The sequence below is a fragment of the Salmo salar genome, chromosome 08 (assembly GCF_965601325.2).
Source record: "Salmo salar chromosome 08, fSalSal1, whole genome shotgun sequence".
NCBI classification, from domain to species: domain Eukaryota; kingdom Metazoa; phylum Chordata; class Actinopteri; order Salmoniformes; family Salmonidae; genus Salmo; species Salmo salar.
In genome coordinates this window covers 42,136,725-42,156,864 of record NC_138298.1, presented here as the reverse complement: position 1 = coordinate 42,156,864, position 20,140 = coordinate 42,136,725, and the positions used below count along the sequence as shown (strand labels likewise).

The window sequence follows — 20,140 nt, the reverse complement described above, 5'->3', positions numbered from 1 at the left end:
CTGTCAATCACTGTATTCTTATCGGCAGACTCAATAGCCTTGGTTTCTCAAATGACTGCCTCGCCTGGTTCACCAACTACTTCTCAGACATAGTTCAGTGTGTCAAATCGGAGGGCCTGTTGTCCGGACCTCTGGCAGTCTATGGGGGTACCACCGGGTTCAATTCTCGGACCGACTCTTTTCTCTGCATATATCAACAATGTCGCTCTGGATTCCCTGATCCACCTCTACGCAGACGACACCATTCTGTATACATCTAGCCCTTCCTTGGACACTGTTAACTAACCTCCAAACGAGCTTCAATGCCATACAACACTCCGTCCGTGGTCTCCAACTACTCTTAAACGCAAGTAAAACTAAATGCATGCTTTTCAAACGTTCGCTGCCCACACCTGCCCGCCCGTCCAGCATCACTACTCTGGACCGTTCTAACTTAGAATATGTGGACAACTACAAATACCTAGGTGTCTGGCTAGACTGTAAACTCTCCTTCTAGACTCATATTAAACATCTCCAATCCAAAATGAAATCTAGAATCGGCTTCCTATTTCGCAACAAAGCCTCCTTCACTCAGGCCGCCAAACATACCCTCGTAAAACTGACTATTGGCTAATAGCAGTAAAAACTGCTGTTCCATGAAATATATATATTTTTAACAACAATGAACATAGTGCCAAATCATGTCGTTACTACCCTGCATGAATCTGCTGGGAGCTAAGCAACCAGGTTCAATGTTAGCTAGCTAACATTAGGCTCTAACTAGCAAAGCAAACGGTTCTGGGATACGAATAATAACGTCATACACGTAACTTTAGCTAGGGAGCCAGCCAGCTAACGTTAACTAGCTAGCTAACAGTACACTTTAGCTTGAAATGAAACCCCTTTGTCAAAATTAGAAATATCTGAAAATGTAGTTAGCTAGACTATCCTACCCGTATACATCATCATGCATGATGGACGCGTCTCCCTTTCACAGATGCCATGCCACGGTTGCCCTTAGTTTGAAGATGTAATCCGGAGACAGGTGTTTCTTCCATCTCTTTAGCTATCATACTCTAATTCCACAGATTTCAAAACTCGATCCTCCAGAAAGTGGAGAGCAACTCTACTAAACAATACATTTTTAAAAAAGCAGCATTCAACAGGATTACCAACAGACTGACCAGGTCAAATAGACAGAAGCCTTCTATGGCAAACCAATCCGAACTCCTCTCTTTGCATGTCCAGCCCACTCATTATCTCAGCCAATTATGGCTAGTGGGAAGGTTTCTGACTTTTTCTGTAGCTTAACCAACAAGGCTCGTAATTTAACAGTCTTATTCATATTTACAGATGGCATACAAGTTATTAAGGCACATGAAAGTTCACATGTTCCATATGGCATTTCTGCCCCAAAAATGCATTTTGATAGAAGGCTCTCCTGTGAAGTCGTGACTTGCGACATATGCCTAGTTTCCTGAAACGGGTCACAAATACATAATTATTGTGTTCCTTGCCTGGGACTCAAGTATAAGCTATAATCATATTTTGATTGGAAAACAAGTAAATCATTTAACACTCACTTTTCTCAGGTCCAGGCTTGATCCAACTCTCTCCACCATGGTCTCTGGTGTTGGGATAGCAGACAGATTGACCGTGATTAAACAACTACAACTTTATACTGTATAGCATACATGGATCTTTCTATAAATTAGGGTACCAGTGAGGGTTTCCTGCAGTGGACAACTTGTTACAGCTGTTGATAAGTCATTGATAATAATCAGGGGTGGATCAGCTTTAATATTGAAGATAGATTGTTGCTTCACACACACACTTACAGTTGAAGTCGGAAGTTTACATACAGTTAGGTTGGAGTCATTAAAACTCATTTTTCAACCACTCCACAAGTTTCTTGTTAACAAACTATAGTTTTGGCAAGTCAGTTAGGACATCTACTTTGTGCATGACACAAGTAATTTTTCCAACAACAGTTAACAGATAGATTATTTCACTGTATCACAATTCCAGTGGGCCAGAAGTTTACATACACAAAATTGACTGCCTATAAACAGCTAAGGAAAATTCCAAGAAATGATGTCATGGCTTTAGAAGCTTCTGATAGGCGAATTGACATCATTTGAGTCAATTGGAGGTGTACCTGTGGATGTATTTCAAGGTCTACCTTCAAACTGTGCCTCTTTGCTTGACATCATGGGAAAATCAAAAGAAAATCAGCCAAGACCTCAGAAAAATTGTAGACCTCCACAAGTCTAGTTCATCCTTGGGAGCAATTTCCAAACTCCTGAAGGTACCACGTTCAGCTGTACAAACAATAGTACGCAAGTCTAAAAACCATGGGACCACGCAGCCATAATACCGCTCAGGAAGGAGACGCGTTCTGTCTCCTAGAGATCAATGTACTTTGGTGAGAAAAATGCAAATCATCCCAGAACAACAGCAAAGGACCTTGTGAAGATGTTTTAGGAAACAGGTACAAAAGCATCTATATCCACAGTCCTATATTGACATAACCTGAAAGGCTGCTCAGCCATAAAAAAGCCAGACTATGGTTTGCAACTTCACATGGGGACAAAGATCGTACTTTTTGGAGAAATGTCCTCTGGTCTGATGAAATAAAAATAGAACTGTTTGGCCATAATGACCATCGTTATGTTTGGAGGAAAAAGGGGGAGGCTTGCAAGCCGAAGAACACCATCCCAACCATGAAGCACAGGGGTGGCAGGATCATGTTGTGGGGGACCTTTGCTGCAGGAGGGACTGGTGCACTTCACAAAATAGATGGCGTCATGAGGATGGAAAATTATGTGGATATATTGAAACAACATCTCAAGACATCAGTCAGGAAGTTAAAGCTTGGTTCCAAATGAGTCTTCTAAATGGAAAATGACCCCAAGCATACTTCCAAAGTTGTGGCAAAATGGCTTAAGGACAACAAAGTCATGGTATTGGAGTGGCCGTCACAAAGCCCTGACCTCAATCCCATAGAAAATTTGTGGGCAGAACTGAAAAAGTGTGTGCGAGCAAGGAGGCCTACAAACTTGACTCAGTTACACCAGTTCTGTCAGAAGGAATGGACCAAAATTCACCCAACTTATTATGGGAAGCTTGTGGAAGGCTACCCAAAACATTTGACCCAAGTTAAATAATTCAAAGGCAATGCTACCAAATACTAATTGAGTGTATGTAAACTTCAGACCCACTGGGAATGTGATGAAAGAATTAAAAGCTGAAATAAATCATTCTCTCTACTATTATTCTGACATTTCACATTCTTAAAATAAAGTGATGATCCTAGCTGACATATGACAGGGAATTTTTACTAGGATTAAATGTCAGGAATTGTGAAAAACTGAGTTGAAATGTATTTGGCTAAGGTTAACTTCCGACTTCAAGGATTTACCCTTTGTCAACTATGACTCACCTTTGAATGTATTGGTCATTGATCTGATACAGGGTCACTGATGAGGTTTTCAACAAAAGAAACCCAAATCCAGGATGGAGGGGTTCAGTGAATGTGGTGTAGAATGTGTAAAGGTATGTCAGCGTACCAGAGGAGGACACACTATAGAAGGACAAAGTACCAGCTGGCCAGTCCAGATACACTCCAACTCTGTTAGATACAGGGCCAAGGATGGACCTACTATGGACTCCAGCATTGTAAAAGTCATAAACGCTCTCAGAGCCATACATACACCAGGAATTGCTGGTGAGTCCAATACATGCCTTTCCCATCATTCCTTTGTACACCACACCAATGGCAGGCCAACCACCATCCCAGTCCATCTCCCAGTAATAACGAGATCCAGATAAGCCTTCTCTGCAGAGAACTTGGCGATAACAGTCAAATCTGTCTGATTCAAGTCGTGAAATTAGTGCTGCGTTTGTGAAACAAGCATTTAGCATGTAAGATGTGTCTATATGGATCCTGGATCATATTATATCTGTGTCGATCCTTGATCATTATTTAGTTGTATTGACACTGGATCATATCATATCTGTTTTGATCCTGGATCTTCATATATCTGTTGATCCAGGGTCATCATATATCAGTGTTGATTCTGGACCGACATATGTGACGAACCGCCTTGATTCGGTCTTACGTAGCAAAATTTGAAATTTAGTTTTTTACATTGGATAAAAGCAGAGACACAAAGCTACAAAATGGTATATCATGCATTGCATTTGAGGAACAATGAGAAAGAAATTCTGCTTTGAAATTTGATATACTTGTAATCTCACTTTTGAGAAGAATATTTGGGACCTACTGGAGAGCTGTTCTTTGTCGACTCCCATTCAGCATTGTTCACACCCTCTAATCTTTAGCCCCCACCCAAACTCTGACAGCTGTTTACATGTTATCCAGAGCGTTGGTGACTGTAACTGTGCTGCTGGCAACAATTCAATTATGCTTTTTTTGCGGACGTTTACTGACACCGGCCATATTCAACGGTTGTTGAATTCATTAGTTATTCTGCGCACTGGCACACTCAGACAAGAGTGCTCTGAAATCGGAGTAGATGGCCAGACTGAATTTACAAACTCACCTGAAATGGTTACTTGCATAGTGGAGTCTTTTATTAAAACAGCTAACAATGAACCATAATCCAAAATCATGACATTACTATCCTGCATGAATCTGCAGGTAGCTAATTAACCAGGTTCAATTTTAGTCAGCTAGCATTAGTCTATAACTAGCCAAGCAAATGGATCTGAGGGAGAAACTCCCCAAATACAGGTGTGCTGAGCTTGTATCGTCATACCCTGTAATCACTGGCAAAGGTGCTTCAGCAAGTTACTGAGTCAAGGGTCTGAATACTTAGGGCTCTCCAGAGGGTGGTGTAGTCTTCCCAACGTATCACTGGGGGCACACTGCCTGCCCTCCAGGACATCTACTGTACCCGATGTCACAGGAAGGCCAAAAAGATCATCAAGACCATCAACCACCAGGGTCCACGGACTGTTCACCCCGCTATGATCCAGAAGGCGAGGTCAGTACAGGTGCATCAATGCTGGGAGCGAGAGACTGAAATACATCTCAAATCCATCAGACTGTGAAATAGCCATCACTGGCCGACTACCACCCGGTTACTCTACCCTGCACCTTAGAGGATGCTGCCCTATGTACATAGACATTAAACTTTTTTCTACCTTTATTTAACTAGGCAAGTCAGTTAACAACAAATTCTTATTTTCAATGACAGCCAAGGAACAGTGGGTTAACTGCCTTGTTCAGGGAGAGAACGAAAGGTTTTTACCTTGTCAGCTTGGGGACTTGATCTTGCAACCTTTCGGTTACTAGTCCAACGCTCTAACCACTAGGCTAGCTGCCGCCCAAATCCCTGGTCTGTCACTTTAAATGGAACACTAGTCACTTTAATACTGTTTATATGCTATTTTACCCATGTCATATGTATATACTGTATTCTGCTGTATTTTCTGTCAATACCACTCAGACATTGCTTGTCCTAAAATATGTATATATTTTTTAATTCCATTCTTTTACTTTTAGATTTGTGTGTATTATTGTGAATTGTTAGATACTACTGCACTGTTGGAGCTAGGAAGAAAAGCATTTCACTACACCTGCAATAACATCTGCTAAACATGTGTATGTGACATATAAAATGTGATTTTGATTTGATTTTGTAGTGTATTAAAGGTAGCAACCCTTTAAATGTAATGCTCAATTAAGTTATGTATTTAGATATTGGTTCCCTTACCCAGTAAGCAGTCAATGAACTGCTCTTAGTCTATGCCGCTTTGACATTGCTCATCCATATATTATTATGTTCATTCCTTTACTTAGATTTGTGTGTATTAGGTATTTGTTGTGGAATTGTTAGATATTACTTGTTAGATATTGCTGCACTGTCGGAACTAGATGCATAAATATTTCGCTATACTCGCAATAACATCTGCTAAACACGTTTTTGATAAATACAATTTGATTTGATTTCTAACGAGTGACTGCAATCAGTCAGTGCCTGGAAACAAGAATGTTATCATTTACAGACAAAACACGTTACTTCCTTCAGCACACTACTACAAGTGTGACTGTTTTGGAATAAAATGTTCAATATATTTCCTTTAACATCCTCTGTGTTGTGTGCTTATTGTTTAACCATTGATATGTTCTCGGTCATTTTGAGACCTTAAGGAGCATCAGGTACTGCTGGAATATCTACCAATAGAATGTCCATCTTTTTGTGATAAATTACACTGGTCACTGTTCGAAACATTTATGAAGTATTAAGAAAGTATGAATAGTCCTCACTTTATATTAGGGACTGCAAAACTACTTTACTAATGATCAGTAAATGGTTTATAAGAATATTTATTAAACATCTCATGAGTAATCTTCTGAATCATTATTGCAGACTATACCAGTTGTTTGTAAATGTATGAATAACTAGCTTACTAAAATAAATATGGGAGTAATGACAAATTATGGATGAACTATTTACTAATCCATGATAAACTATTTAGTGTGTTACCCAATCTCTATATTAATTCACACTAAACAGCGTCTGAGAGGGCTGCTCTGGCGTGACCCCTGACCTGGCAGCATTGATGTAGTGAGAGTAGTGGTAGTGTTCATACCCAGTATGTTGAGGTTGAAGTGTCTACTGTGGTCTCCTGCTCTGTTGTGTTGAATAATTAATGTATATACTGTAGCAGTTATTTATAAATGTCAGAATACCTAGCTGAATAACATTTCACAAATGTGGCCTTAATATGAAATGGTGAGCAAACTGTAAATGCCTTACAAATGGTTTATTACTGAATGTTATTATAAAGTGTTACCCATAATTGCATATTCTTACATTTACCTTCATCTACTTACACAATACACCATTGAGATAGACTTGGATGTTATCTGATATCATGCAGTATTGTACATTTCAGCTTTACTACACTTGATGAAGACGTTGGGTAAACATTTTGCCACTAGAGGGAGATGTTAAACCACATATAGAACGACTCATGACGTCCTCAGAATGTACTATTATAATACTTACAATTTATCATTAAGTAACACAGAACAACCACAGCCTTAGGTATTTGGAGTACACAATCCACAATGACTACAATGTCCTTTATAAAACAAGCTTATGCCTTCTCTAAGTTATTCCAATCCAACCCAGACAAAATCATTCTGAATCAACACAACATGTATCTATGATGACAACACTGAGATAAGCAATGTCAGTGTATTGTTACATGAAATAAATAATTATAAGAATTGTAGAACAAAATGATATCAAACCTATGTTTGCCAACCTAGGGAATAAAATTATAGGATCTATAAACGTCTTATCTTCAAAGTTAAAATAAGTTTAGCTGTCACTTTGAACCATGGATAAAAGAAAGCATAAATTATTGGATTTATTAAGGAATTAACAAGTGGCAGAAAACTGATGAAAAATGATACGAAATTGTCAACTAAAATAGAAAACGTGAAGAAAATAAATAGAAATGGAATCCAACAAATGAAATAGTTGATAACAACAATTGAAAGAGTTTTTGCAGCTTTTTTTTCAGACTTTTTAGCCTGTAGAGTTTTAACACCAGACACACTGGCAGCCTCTTTTGAAAATACCTTTCTGGCCTGTGATCTGGCCACCACAAAGATTTTCATATAAAGTGTTATAATAATAGAGCATGGGACAGCCATTGTAATTACAAGGTCAATGATATTACCCCAGGTTATTCCTTCAACAATGAAACATTCTTTCAAACACCTACCAGGTACCTGTAAATATAGAAAGTGTTTTATAATAGCAGCACGGTATATGATACAACAACACCAGGTAATGGATATGCAACACATCATTCTTGTTGTTGTTATTTTAGAGTGGTACAATAAGGGATCAGACACAGCAACATAGCGGTCAATAGATATCAAGACCAAATTACCCAGAGATAAAGAAGTACATAAAAAAGAGATGTAGAATTGAAACACACAGAAATATTTCCCAAACCCCCAGCAACGTTCCATTTTTGCTACAGTCGTTACTGGTATCACAATCAGTCCCACCAGCAGATCTGACACAGCCAGAGAGAGGATGAGCAGGTTGGTTGGAGTGTGGAGCTGCTTGAAGTGAGAGATGGAGATGATCACCAGTATGTTCAAAAATACTGTAACTGCTGAAATCAATGACAAGAAGATGTACAGTGTAATGTAGATAGATGTCGATAGCAAAGCCTTTCTGCAAGAAGAGTTTCTGTCTTGAAAACAGTATTGAACATCTTTGTTTTCCTCCATTTGTAATAAAAGGTAAAAATGCTGAGGTCCTTCTCCTGCTTGGTCCTGTGTGTGACCCTGTCAGGTCCGCCTTCTGACAAACTCTGAGCTCTGCCTCTCTATTTATCCCTAAGTGGCAAACAGATACTCTCCTCCCCAGCGTCTCTCTGCACACACACACACACGCACACACACACACACACACCACCAACAAAACATACACAAGTGAGCACAGAAATGAACAAACGGTTGGTTAAACAAATCATTGGTGAAAGGATGATATAATGAATGACAGGATTGGATGGTGCTGTGCCCACCTAGCCTGTCCTTCAGCCTTACTGATAGTTAGAGATGACAGATATGGTACATTTAATCAACTAAGCATTTTAATGGGGAAAATATAGCATGGGTGATGTTTTGGTCCATCAAAGGCTATTTTACATGGGAAATAGGATAACTGTGCAGACTAACTGGTTTGGGTGATGTCAGTGCTTAGTTTGGAACATAATCCACAACCTCAGGACACATGATGGCACGACACATGTCAGCTGGCAACTGTGTAGGAAAGTTGACAGTAGGGAAGTTGATGAGATAGCATAAGTTCATGGTGTACGCTTATAGCAAATGCAATCAAAATTGTCTCATTCCATAGGAACATAGACTTTAAAAATGTCCATCTGATCTGAATTATACACTACAAAATCAAATCAAAATCAAATGTTATTGGTCACATACACATATTTAGCAGATGTTTTTGCGGGTTTAGTGAAATTCTTTGTTCCTAGCTCCAACAGCGCAGTAGTATCTAGCAATTCACAACAATACACACAAATCAAAAGTAAATGAAGGGAATAAAGAAATATATAAATAATAGGAAAAGCAATGTCTGCATTGATGCACCTGTACTGACCTTCCCTTCTGGATGATAGCGGGGTGAAAAGGCCGTAGCTCGGGTGGTTGATATCCTTGACGATCTTTTTGGCCTTCCTGTGACATCGGGTACTGTAGGTGTCCTGGAGTGCAGGCAGTCTGCCCCCGGTGATGCATTGGGCAGACCGTACCACCCTCTGGAGAGCCCTGTGGTTGTGGGCGGTGCAGTTGCTGTACCAGGTGGTGACACAGCCGGACAGGATGCCTCCAGTTGTCCCCAAAGCACACACATCCCTGGGTCGAGCTGCAAGAAACATTCAAACTGAACAGTTTTATCTTAATCTCTTCATTCAAAGACTCAATCATGGACACTCTTACTGACAGTTGTGGCTGCTTTGCGTGATGTATTGTTGTCTCTACCTTCTTGCCCTTTGTGCTGTTGTCTGTGCCCAATAATGTTTGTACCATGTTTTGCGCTGCTACAGTGTTGTGCTGCTGCCATGTTGTGTTTCTACCATGTTGTTGTCATTTTGTGTTGCTACCATGCTGTGTTGTCATCTTAGGTCTCGCTTTATTTGGTGTTGTGTTGTCTGTCTTGCCGTGATGTGTGTTTTGTCCTATATATATATATATATATATATATATATATATATATATAATATATACTACCGTTCAAAAGTTTGGGGATACTTAGAAATGTACTTGTTTTTGAAAGAAAAACATATTTCTTGTCCATTAAAATAACATAATATTGATCAGAAATACATTGTAGACATTGTTAATGTTGTAAATGACTATTGTAGCTGGAAAGTTCCTCTGTCCAGTTTCTGTGTTCTTTTGCCCATCTTAATCTTTTATTTTAATTGGCCAGTCTGAGATATGACTTTTTCTTTGCAACTCTGCCTAGAAGCCCAGCATCTCGGAGTTGCCTCTTCACTGTTGACGTTGAGACTTGTGTTTTGCGGGTACTATTTAATGAAGCTGACAATTGATGACTTGTGAGGCGTCTGTTTCTCAAACTAGACACTCTAATGTACTTGTCCTCTTGCTCAGTTGTATATTAATACAACTTAATAGCGGAGAAGGTAAAGTGGGATTCGAAATGGTCGGTGATCTGTTTGTTCACTTGGCTTTCGAAGACTTTAGAAAGGCAGGGCAGGATGGATTTAAGTCTGTAAAAGTTTTGGTCAAAAGTGTCTCCCCCTTTGAAGAGGGGGATGACCGTGGCCGCTTTTCAATCTTTAGGAATCTCAGACGATACGAAAGAGAGGTTGAACAGACTAGTAATAGGGGTTGCAACAATGGCGGCGGCTAATTTTAGGAAGAGGGGGTCCAGATTGTCTATCCCAGCTTATTTTTTGGGATCCTGAGTTTGCAGCTCTTTCAGGACATCAGCTGTCTGGATTTTGGTGAAGAAGAAGCGGGGGGGGCGTGCAGTTGCTGGCGGGGGGTGCAGAGCTGTTGACCGGAGTAGAGGTAGCCAGGTGGAAAGAATGGCCAGCTGTAGAGCAATGCTCATTGAAATTCTTGATTATCATGGATTTATCAGTGGTGACAGTGTTTCCTAGTCTCAGTGCAGTGGGCAGCTGGGAGGAGGTGCTCTTATTCTCCATGGACTTTACTGTGTCCCAAAACTTTTTGGAATTACTGCTGCAGGATGCAAATTTCTGTTTGAAAAAGCTAGCCTTTGCTTTCCTAACTGACTATGTGTATTGGTTCCTGACTTCCCTGAAAAGTTGCATAACACGGGGACTATTCGGAGCTAGTGCAGTACGCCACAGGATGTTTTTTGTGCTGGTCAAGGGCAGTCAAAGTCTGGAGTGAACCAAGAACTATATCTGTTATTAGCTCTACAGTTTTTGAAAGGGGCATGCTTATTTAAGATTGTGAAGAAAGCACTTTTAAAGAACAACCAGGCATCCTCTACCGACGGGATGAGGTCAATATCCTTCCAGGATACCGGGGCCAGGTCGATTAGAAAGGCCTGCTTGCAGAATTGTTTTAGGGATAGTTTGACAGTGATGAGGGGTGGTCGTTTGACAGCGGACCCATAACGGACTCATGCAATGAGGCAGTGATCGCTGAGATCCTGGTTGAAAACAGCAGAGGTGTATTTAGAGGGCAAGTTGGTCAGGATGATATCTATGAGGGTGCCCATGTTTACGGATTTGGGGTTGTACCTGGTAGCTTCCTTGATAATTTGTGTGAGATTAAGGGCATCTAGTTTAGATTGTAGGTCACCTAGCAGTACAAACTCTGACGATAGATGGGGGGCAATCATTTCACATATGGTGTCCAAGGCACAGCTGTGAGCTGAGGAGGGTCTATAACAAGCGGCAACAGTGAGGGACTTATTTCTGGAGAGATGGATCTTTAAAAGTAGAAGATAGATTGCAATTCCGCCCCCTTTAGCAGTTCTGTCTTGACAGAAAATGTTGCAATTGGGGATGGAAATGTAAGACATTTTGGTGGACTTCCTAAGCCAGGATTCAGACATGTTTAGGACATCAGGGTTGGCGGAGTGTGCTAAAGCAGTGAATAAAGCAAACTTAGTGAGGAGGCTTCTGATGAACCAAGACTTTTACAGTTGCAGAAGTCATGAGAGTGCCTGGGGACACACAGGGCCTGGGTTAACCTCGACATCACCAGAGGAACAGAGGAGGAGTAGGATGAGGGTACGGCCAAAGGCTATAAGAACTGGTTGTCTTCTGACCCCTCCTGTCTCAGCCTCCAGTATTTATGCTCCAGTAGTTTATGTCGGGGGGCTAGGGTCAGTCTGTCACATCTGGAGTATTTCTCTTGTCTTTTCCGGTGTCCTGTGTGAATTTAAATATGCTCTCTCTAATTCTCTCTTTCTCTCTTTCCCTCTCTCGGAGGACCTGAGCCCTAGGACCATGCCTCAGGACTACCTTGCTTGATGACTCCTTGCTGTCCCCAGTTCACCTGGTCGTGCTGCTGCTCCAGTTCCAACTGTTCTGCCTGCAGCTATGGAACCCTGACTTGTTCACTGGACGTGCTACCTGTCCCAGACCTGCTGTCCCAGACCTGCTGGAACCCTGACCTATTCACCGGACGTGCTACCTGTCCCAGACCTGCTGTTTTCAACTCTCTAGAGACAGCAGGAGCGGTAGAGTTACTCTCAAAGATCGGCTATGAAAAAGCCAACTGACACTTACTCTTGTGTTACTGACTTGTTGCACCCTCGACAACTACTATGATTATTATTATTTGACCATGCTGGTCATTTATGAACATTTCAACATCTAGGCCATGTGCTGTTATAATCTCCACCCGGCCCAGCCAGAAGAGGACTGGCCACCCCTCATAGCCTGGTTCCTCTCTAGGTTTCTTCCTAGGTTTTGGCCTTTCTAGGGAGTTTTTCCTAGCCACCGTGCTTCTACACCTGCATTGCTAGCTGTTTGGGGTTTTAGGCTGGGTTTCTGTACAGCACTTTGAGATATCAGCTGATGTAAAAAGGGCTGTATAAATACATTTGATTTGATTTGATTGTCTAGTGTTTTGGGAACAGAGAATAAAAGGAGCAGTTTTCTGGGCGTGGTAGGATAGATTCGAGGCATAGTGTACAGACAAGGGTATGGTAGGGTGCGAGTACAGTGGGGGTAAACCTAGGCATTGAGTGACGATGAGAGAGGTTGCATCTCTGGAGGCGCCAGTTAAGCTAGGTGCAGTCTCCGCATTTGTGGGGGGTTGGACAAGGGGGCTATCTGAGGCATATTGAGCAGCACTAGGGGCTCTGCAGTAAAATAAAACAATGAGAGCTGCAGTAAAATAAAACAATGAGAGCATCCCTAAACAACAGTACATAAGGCATATTGATATTAGAGAAAGGCATAAAGTAATCACAGGTGTTGATTGGGAGAGTTAAGACAACAACAGTTGAGACAACAACAGCTAGGACAACAACAATGGGTAAATGGCTATGAATGGGCAGAGAGGGTCAGTTAGCTATACACAGGGCCTGAGTTCGAGGCTGGGGCCGACAGCTAAACAAAATGAAGTACCGTGTTAATGAACAGTCCAGCAGGCATCAGCTGTGTAGTCGAGTGATCATAGGGTCCAATGACCGGCAATAGATGAAACTGGGAGCCGTTCAGTAGTCGATTACTCCACTAGGCGAGCGGGAGACACGGCGTTCAGGAAGCTAGCAGGCCAGGGCAGCAGAAAGATCATCACTAACATCCACGACGCAGAGACCGGTTGAGAGCACATCGGTCGAATTACGTCAGACCAGTAGTGATGGATCGGTGGGGCTCCGTGTCGACAAAGGGTCCAGGCCAATTGGCAAGAGAGGTATTGTAGCTGGTGTACTTCGTTTGCTATCAGGAGAGGGGCCTAGCTCGAGGCAAGCTCGAGGCTAACTGGTGCATGCTTCTGGACAAGGGCATTAGCCACAATAGCAACTAGCTAACTGCGAAGATCCGGTGTAATGGTCCAGAGCTTGCGACAGGAATCCGGTGATGTAGTGGGGGGAAAAAGCAGACCGATATGCTCAGGGCTGATATCGTGCCAGATATAAGTTCCAGATATAAGGTTAAAAAAAATAGCAGATCCATACCACATTGGGTGAGGCGGGTTGCAAGAAGGTATATTTAATTTGAAAATGGAAAAAAAGATATTGAAATATAATGAAATATATACCAAAAAAACGAAAAAGATCATATTTACATGGGACGAAAACAAACACCTCTTACTGCTGCGCCATCTTGGAAAACAAAGTGCAGGAGCAAGACGTCGGTATCCGTGACGTGGCTGGTTTTTCCTTTGTAATCCCTGGTGGTCTATAGACCCTGGCACATAAATCTTGTGTCTAAACCTTTGAATTGCGACTCCAGTTTTTCTCTCTACTGACCTTTTGCCTGTTTGATTGCCGAAGTTGTCCAAATACTTATAAATTCTTTACTTGGGGGGAATAGATACATAAGGTGTTTCTAAACTGTAAAACAGATACTTACGTTAAAGCCCTATTCTAAAAAATGTTGAATATATCTTTTTTTACCCCTAATCAATCTACTCACAATACACCATAAGAATATTTTAAGATAATACACAACGCAGAGGACTAACGGTCAAGAGGGAATTAACGATCAATGGAAATAGTGTTTTTTCTGTAATAGGGAAGTAATGATGAATGGGTCAGAGACATGTAAGGAATTTGTCTAGGCATTGAGCCTGAAACAGGATACTTATTTGGCCATTGGCCCAGTTTTTTTGCAAGGAATTCTAATTGGTCAACCACAGGCTAGGGTTGGGTTATAAAACTACATCATGTCTATTTGTTCTGTGGAGAGAATCACTGAGGAGAGGGGAGAATGAACATCTACCTCTCAGCATAAAATCTATGATATGTCCTCTTTGAATAAACCGATTATTCTCCCTTGATCTGTTTTGGGGTCTGTGTTATTGAAGAGTAACATCAAGTGCTAACCTGATGAAAAAAAAACTGGTTTTATTTTTTTGGCAAATGTATAACACATTTCAAACTGAAATGTACATAAGTATTCAGACCCTTTACTCAGTAGCTTGTTGAAGCACATTTGGCAGCGATCACAGGATATGACGCTACAAGCTTGGCACATCTGTGTTAGGGGAGCTTGTCCCATTTTTCTCTGCAGATACTCCCGAGCTCTGTCAGGTTTTCCTCCTAACGTGACACCTGGCATTCAGGCCAAAGAGTTCAATCATGGTTTCATCAGACCCGAGAATCTTGTTTCTCATGGTCTGAGAGTACTTAAGTTGCCATTTGGCAAACTCCAAGGCTGTCATGTGCCTTTTATTGAGGTGTGGCTTCTGTCTTGCCACTCTACAATAAAGAGCTGATTGTTGGAGTGCTGCAGAAATGGTTGTCCTCCCATCTCCAAAGAGGAACTTTGTAGCTCTCTCAGAGTGACCATCAGGTTCTTGGTCACCCCCCTGACCAAGGCCCTTCTCTCCCGAGTGCTCAGTTTAGCCGGGCGGCCAGCTCTAGGATGAGTCTTGGTGGTTTAAAACTTCTTCCATTTAAGAATGATGGAGGACACTGAGGTCTTGGGACCTTCAATGGTGCTGACATTTTTCCCCAGATCTGTGCCTCAACACAATCAGATCTCTACGGACAATTGTCGCCTGATATTAAACATTTGATCTCATATCCAAAGTGCTGGAGTAAAGAGCTAGATTTTTTAAAACGTTTTCTTGCAGAGTGAAACAGAGGACAGGGATTACTTTCAGTACGTACATTGGCCAGAGTAAAACAGTATAGATCACAATCTGTGACAGAGGGATAACTTGACTTATTCTATACTGAACAAAAAAATAAACGCAAGAGTTACAGTCATATGGAAATCAGTCAATTGAAATGAATTCATTAGGCCTATGGATTTCACGTGATTTGGAATACAAATATATATATATGTTGGTCAAAGACATACAAAAGTATGGGGACACCCCTTCAAATGAGTGGATCTGGCTATTTCAGCCACACCCGTTGCTAAGAGTTGTATGAACTTGATCACACAGCCATGCAATCTCCATAGACAAACACTGGCAGTAGAATAGGCTTACTGAAGAGCTTAGTGACTTTCAACGTGGCACCGTCATAGGATGCTACCTTTTCAACAAGTCAGTTCGGCAAATTGCAGCCCTGCTAGAGCTGCCCCGTTCTACTGTAAGTGCTGTTACTGTTCAATGGAAACATCTAGGAGCAATAATGTCTCAGTCACAAAGTGGTAGGCCACACAAGCTCACAGAACGGGAAGGTGTGAATCTTTTGTACTCGGTTGCAACACTCACAACCGAGTTCCAAACTGCCTCTGGAAGCAACGTCAGCACAAGAACTGTTCGTCAGGAGCTTCATGAAATGGGTTTCCATGGCCGAGCAGCCGCACACAGGCCTAAAATTACCATGCGCAGTGCCTAGTGTTGTCTCAAGAGGTGTAAAGCAATGGAAGTTCCAACAGCAATTATCCAACATCTAGTGGAAAGCCTTCACAGCAGAGTGGGGGCTATGATAGCGGCTAAGGCCGGATTAACTCCATATTAACAGAACTAGAGAAACAGGAAGGCGGGAAAGAACGCTGGTAAGACCTGACAAGACAAGACGAACTGGCAACAGACAAACAGAGAATATAGGTATAAATACACAGGGGATAATGGGAAGATGGACGACACCTGGAGGGGGGTGGAGACAAGCACAACGACAGGTGTAATATCGCAAACGGACATGGCAGTTTCACCGATACGAATTACAGCTTTAAAAGGAAATGTCACTCAAAAACAAGAATCAAAGTGTCGACAGCCACATCATCATGATGATGCAAAATATTGCATGATGCAAATGGCATCGTCATACTCTATGATGATGTGGCCGGTGACTCTTTGATTCTTGAAAGTCCAATTTATTAAAAAGTTGACATCAGACATACAAATCATTGTGGGACTGTATCAACATTGGACTAGTAAAAAAAATAACTAAGGATAGTTTTTCAGTGTAATGTGTAGCAGAGGTGAGTAAGACTCATGCTCTTGTGATGAGGTAGCCCTGCATGGTACTTCAAAATCAGTGTCACCCTCGGTCCAAGAGGGTCTTTCCTCTTGGACTTTTGGTTAAGATGTTGGTTTTCCACTCAGGATACCACGGTTCAGATCCCAACTGTGACAGAGTCATGACTCAGAAGTGGGATTGTTGACCTGTGCAGGGAAGACTAGTTTAGGGGTGAGGGTTGTAATGAGGCCTAATGGAAGTTGTACTCACACAAATGACAATAGAGCTGTACTTAGGTTCACTTTGAATGTTTATGCTGTATTGGGGCCTTATTAGGGCCCTGGAGTAAAGCGTTTGTGTCTCCAACACCTTTAATTGGTAGAATTCCTTAGAGTTTTGGACATCATTGTTCCAGAGCCTTGCATACAGGTAATAACAGGACCCTCTGGTGTCAGAAACTTAAGTCAAACTAACATCATTAAAGAGTTGTCCACTTACCCGGTAGAGACAATATAGTCCCAGTGACATCAGTCACAGAGCACAGGTCGACTTTTGCTGATGTAATATGCTCAATATGCTAAGAATCATTCTAGGTTTACCTAGGTTTACCTACAATGTACTCACATCCTACCTTACCTTTGTCTGTACACTATGCCTTGAATCTATGCTATCATGCCCAGAAACCTGCTCCCTTTACTCTCTGTTCCGAACGTTCTAGACGGCCAGTTCGTATAGCCTTTAGCCGTACCCTTATCCTACTTCTCCTCTGTTCCTCAGGTGATGTAGAGGTTAATCCAGGTCCTGCAGTGCCTAGCTCCACTCCCACTCCCCAGATGTTCTCATTTGTTGACTTCTGTAATAGTAAAAGCCTTGGTTTCCTGCATGTTAACATTAGAAGCCTACTCCCTAAGTTTGTTTTACTCACTGCTTTAGAACACTCTGCCAACCCGGATGCCTTAGCCGTGTCTGAATCCTGGCTTAGGAAAACCACCAAAAACCCTGAAATCTACATCCCTAACTATAACATTTCCCGCCAAGATAGAACTGCCAAAGGGGGCGGTGTTGCAATCTACTACAAAGATAGCCTGCAGAGTTCTGTATTACTATCCAAGTCTGTACCCAAACAATTCGAGCTTCTACTTCTAAAAATTAACCTTTCCAGAAACAAGTCTCTCACTGTTGCCGCTTGCTATAGACCACCCTCTGCCCTCAGCTGTGCCCATCGACACCATATGTGAATTGATTGCCCCCCATCTATCTTCTGAGCTAGTGCTACTAGGTGACCTAAACTACCAACACCCCGGCCATCCTACAATCTAAGCTTGATGCCCTCAATCTCACACAAATTATCAATGAACCTACCAGGTACAACCCCAAATCCGTAAACACGGGCACCCTCATAGATATCATCCTAACTAACTCGCCCTCCAAATACACCTCTGCTGTTTTCAATCAAGATCTCAGCGGTCACTGCCTCAATGCCTGCATCCGTAATGGGTCTGCGACCAAACGACCACCCCTCATCACTGTCAAACGCTCCCTATAACACTTCTGTGAGCAGGCCATTCTAATCGACCTGGCCGGGGTATCCTGGAATGACATTGACCTCATCCCGTCAGTAGATGATGCCTGGTTATTCTTTAAAAGTGCCTTCCTCACCATCTTAAATAAGCATGACCCATTCAAAAAAATTGGAACTAGGAATAGATATAGTCCTTGGTTCACTCCAGACCTGTCTGCCCTTGACCAGCACAAAAACAACCTGTGGCATTCTGCATTAGCATCGAATAGCCCCCGAGATATGCAACTTTTCAGGGAAGTTAGGAACAAATATACACAGGCAGTTAGGAAAGCTAAGGCTAGCTTTTTCAAACAGAAATTTGCATCCTGTAGTACAAACTGAAAAAAGTTCTGGGACACCGTAAAGTCCATGGAGAATAAGAGCACCTCCTCCCAGCTGCCCACTGCTCTGAGGCTAGGAAACACTGTTACCACCGATACATCCACTATATTTGAGAATTTCAAGAAGCATTTCTCTACGGCTGGCCCTGGTCAACTGCCCTGCACCCTCCACAGCAACCCGCCAAATCCCCCACCATTTCTCCTTCACCCAAATCCAGATAGCTGATGTTCTGAAAGAGCTGCAAAAGCTGGACCCCTACAAATCAGCCGGGCTAGACAATCTGGACCCTCTCTTTCTAAAATTATCTGCCGAAATTGTTCCAACCCCTATTACTAGCCTGTTCAACCTTTCTTTCGTAACGTCTGACATTCCCAAAGATTGGAAAGCTGTCACAATCATCCCCCTCTTCAAAGGGAGTGACACTCTAGACCCAAACTGCTACAGATCTATATCTACCCTACCCTGTCTTTCTAAGGTCTTCGAAAGCCAAGTTAACAAACAGATTACAGACCATTTAGAATCCCACCGTACCTTCTCCGCTAGTCATGGGTGCACCTCAGCCACGCTCAAGGTCCTACACGATATCATAACTGCCATCAATAAGAGACATTACTGTGCAGCCGTATTCATTGACCTGGCCAAGGTTTTTGACTGTCAATCACCACATTCTTATTGGCAGACTCGACAGCCTTGGTTTCTCAAATGATTGCCTCACCTGGTTTACCAACTACTTCTCTGATAGAGTTCAGTGTGTCAAATCGGAGGGCCTGTTGTCTGGACCTCTGGCAGTCTCTATGGGGGTGCCACAGGGTTCAATTCTCGGGCCGACTCTCTTCTCTGTATACATCAATGATGTCGCTCTTGCTGCTGGTGATTCTCTGATCCACCTCTACGCAGACGACACCATTCTGTATACTTCTGGCCGCTCTTTGGACACTGTGTTAAGGGAAATAGGCAATGGATTCCTATGGGGAGAGAAGTCAATGCAAACTGTTTGATGTAAACAACTTATTTTCACTGTTAACCTCTTGGGGCTAGGTGGGACGCTAGCGTGCCACCCGTGGTGCACTCCATCAACAGCAGGTGCATTTCAAGAGCGGCAAATTTGAATCCAAATAAATGTCAAAATTCAAATTTTTCAAAAATACAACTATGTTACACCATTTGAAAGATAAACATCTCCTTAATCTAACCACGTTTTACGATTTCAAAAAGGTTTTACGGCGAAAGCATAAATTTAGAGTATGTTAGGACAGTACATTTACAAGAGTTGTGTGTAATGTTTTGTCAAGTCAAAGACAGGGTCACCAAAACCATAAAACCAGCTAAAATGATACACTAACCTTTTACAATCTCCATCAGATGACACTCCTAGGACATTATGTTAGACAATGCATGCATTTTTAGTTCTATCAAGTTGATATTTATATCCAAAAACAGCGTTTTACTATGGCATTGATGTTGAGGAAATCGTTTCCCTCCAATAACCGGCAGTCAAGTCAGCGTCACAAATTAAATAATTAAAATTAGAAAACATTGGTAAAATATTATATTGTCATTTAAAGAATTATAGATTTACATCTTTTGAACGCAATCAACTTGCCAGATTTAAAAATAACCTTACTGGGAAATCACACTTTGC

General features: G+C 41.9%; 2 protein-coding genes across 2 annotated transcripts in view; both read right to left on the bottom strand.

The window, feature by feature from the left end:
* The window catches only part of LOC123733061 (NACHT, LRR and PYD domains-containing protein 1 homolog), a 125,329-nt gene that overhangs the window by 13,266 nt on the left and 91,923 nt on the right, over nt 1-20,140 (bottom strand). The gene's annotated exons all lie outside the window — the stretch shown is intronic.
* On the bottom strand, nt 6,734-9,583 carry LOC145881479 (trace amine-associated receptor 7e-like). The gene has a single exon (XM_082978266.1). It carries the CDS (start codon nt 8,264-8,266, stop codon nt 7,304-7,306), a length of 963 nt encoding a protein of 320 aa, XP_082834392.1. The 5' UTR covers nt 8,267-9,583; the 3' UTR covers nt 6,734-7,303.

Coding starts and splice junctions, on each gene's coding strand:
- LOC145881479 (XM_082978266.1), bottom strand. CDS start 8,266: ATGGAGGAAAACAAAGATGTTCAATACTGTTTTCAAGACAGAAACTCT.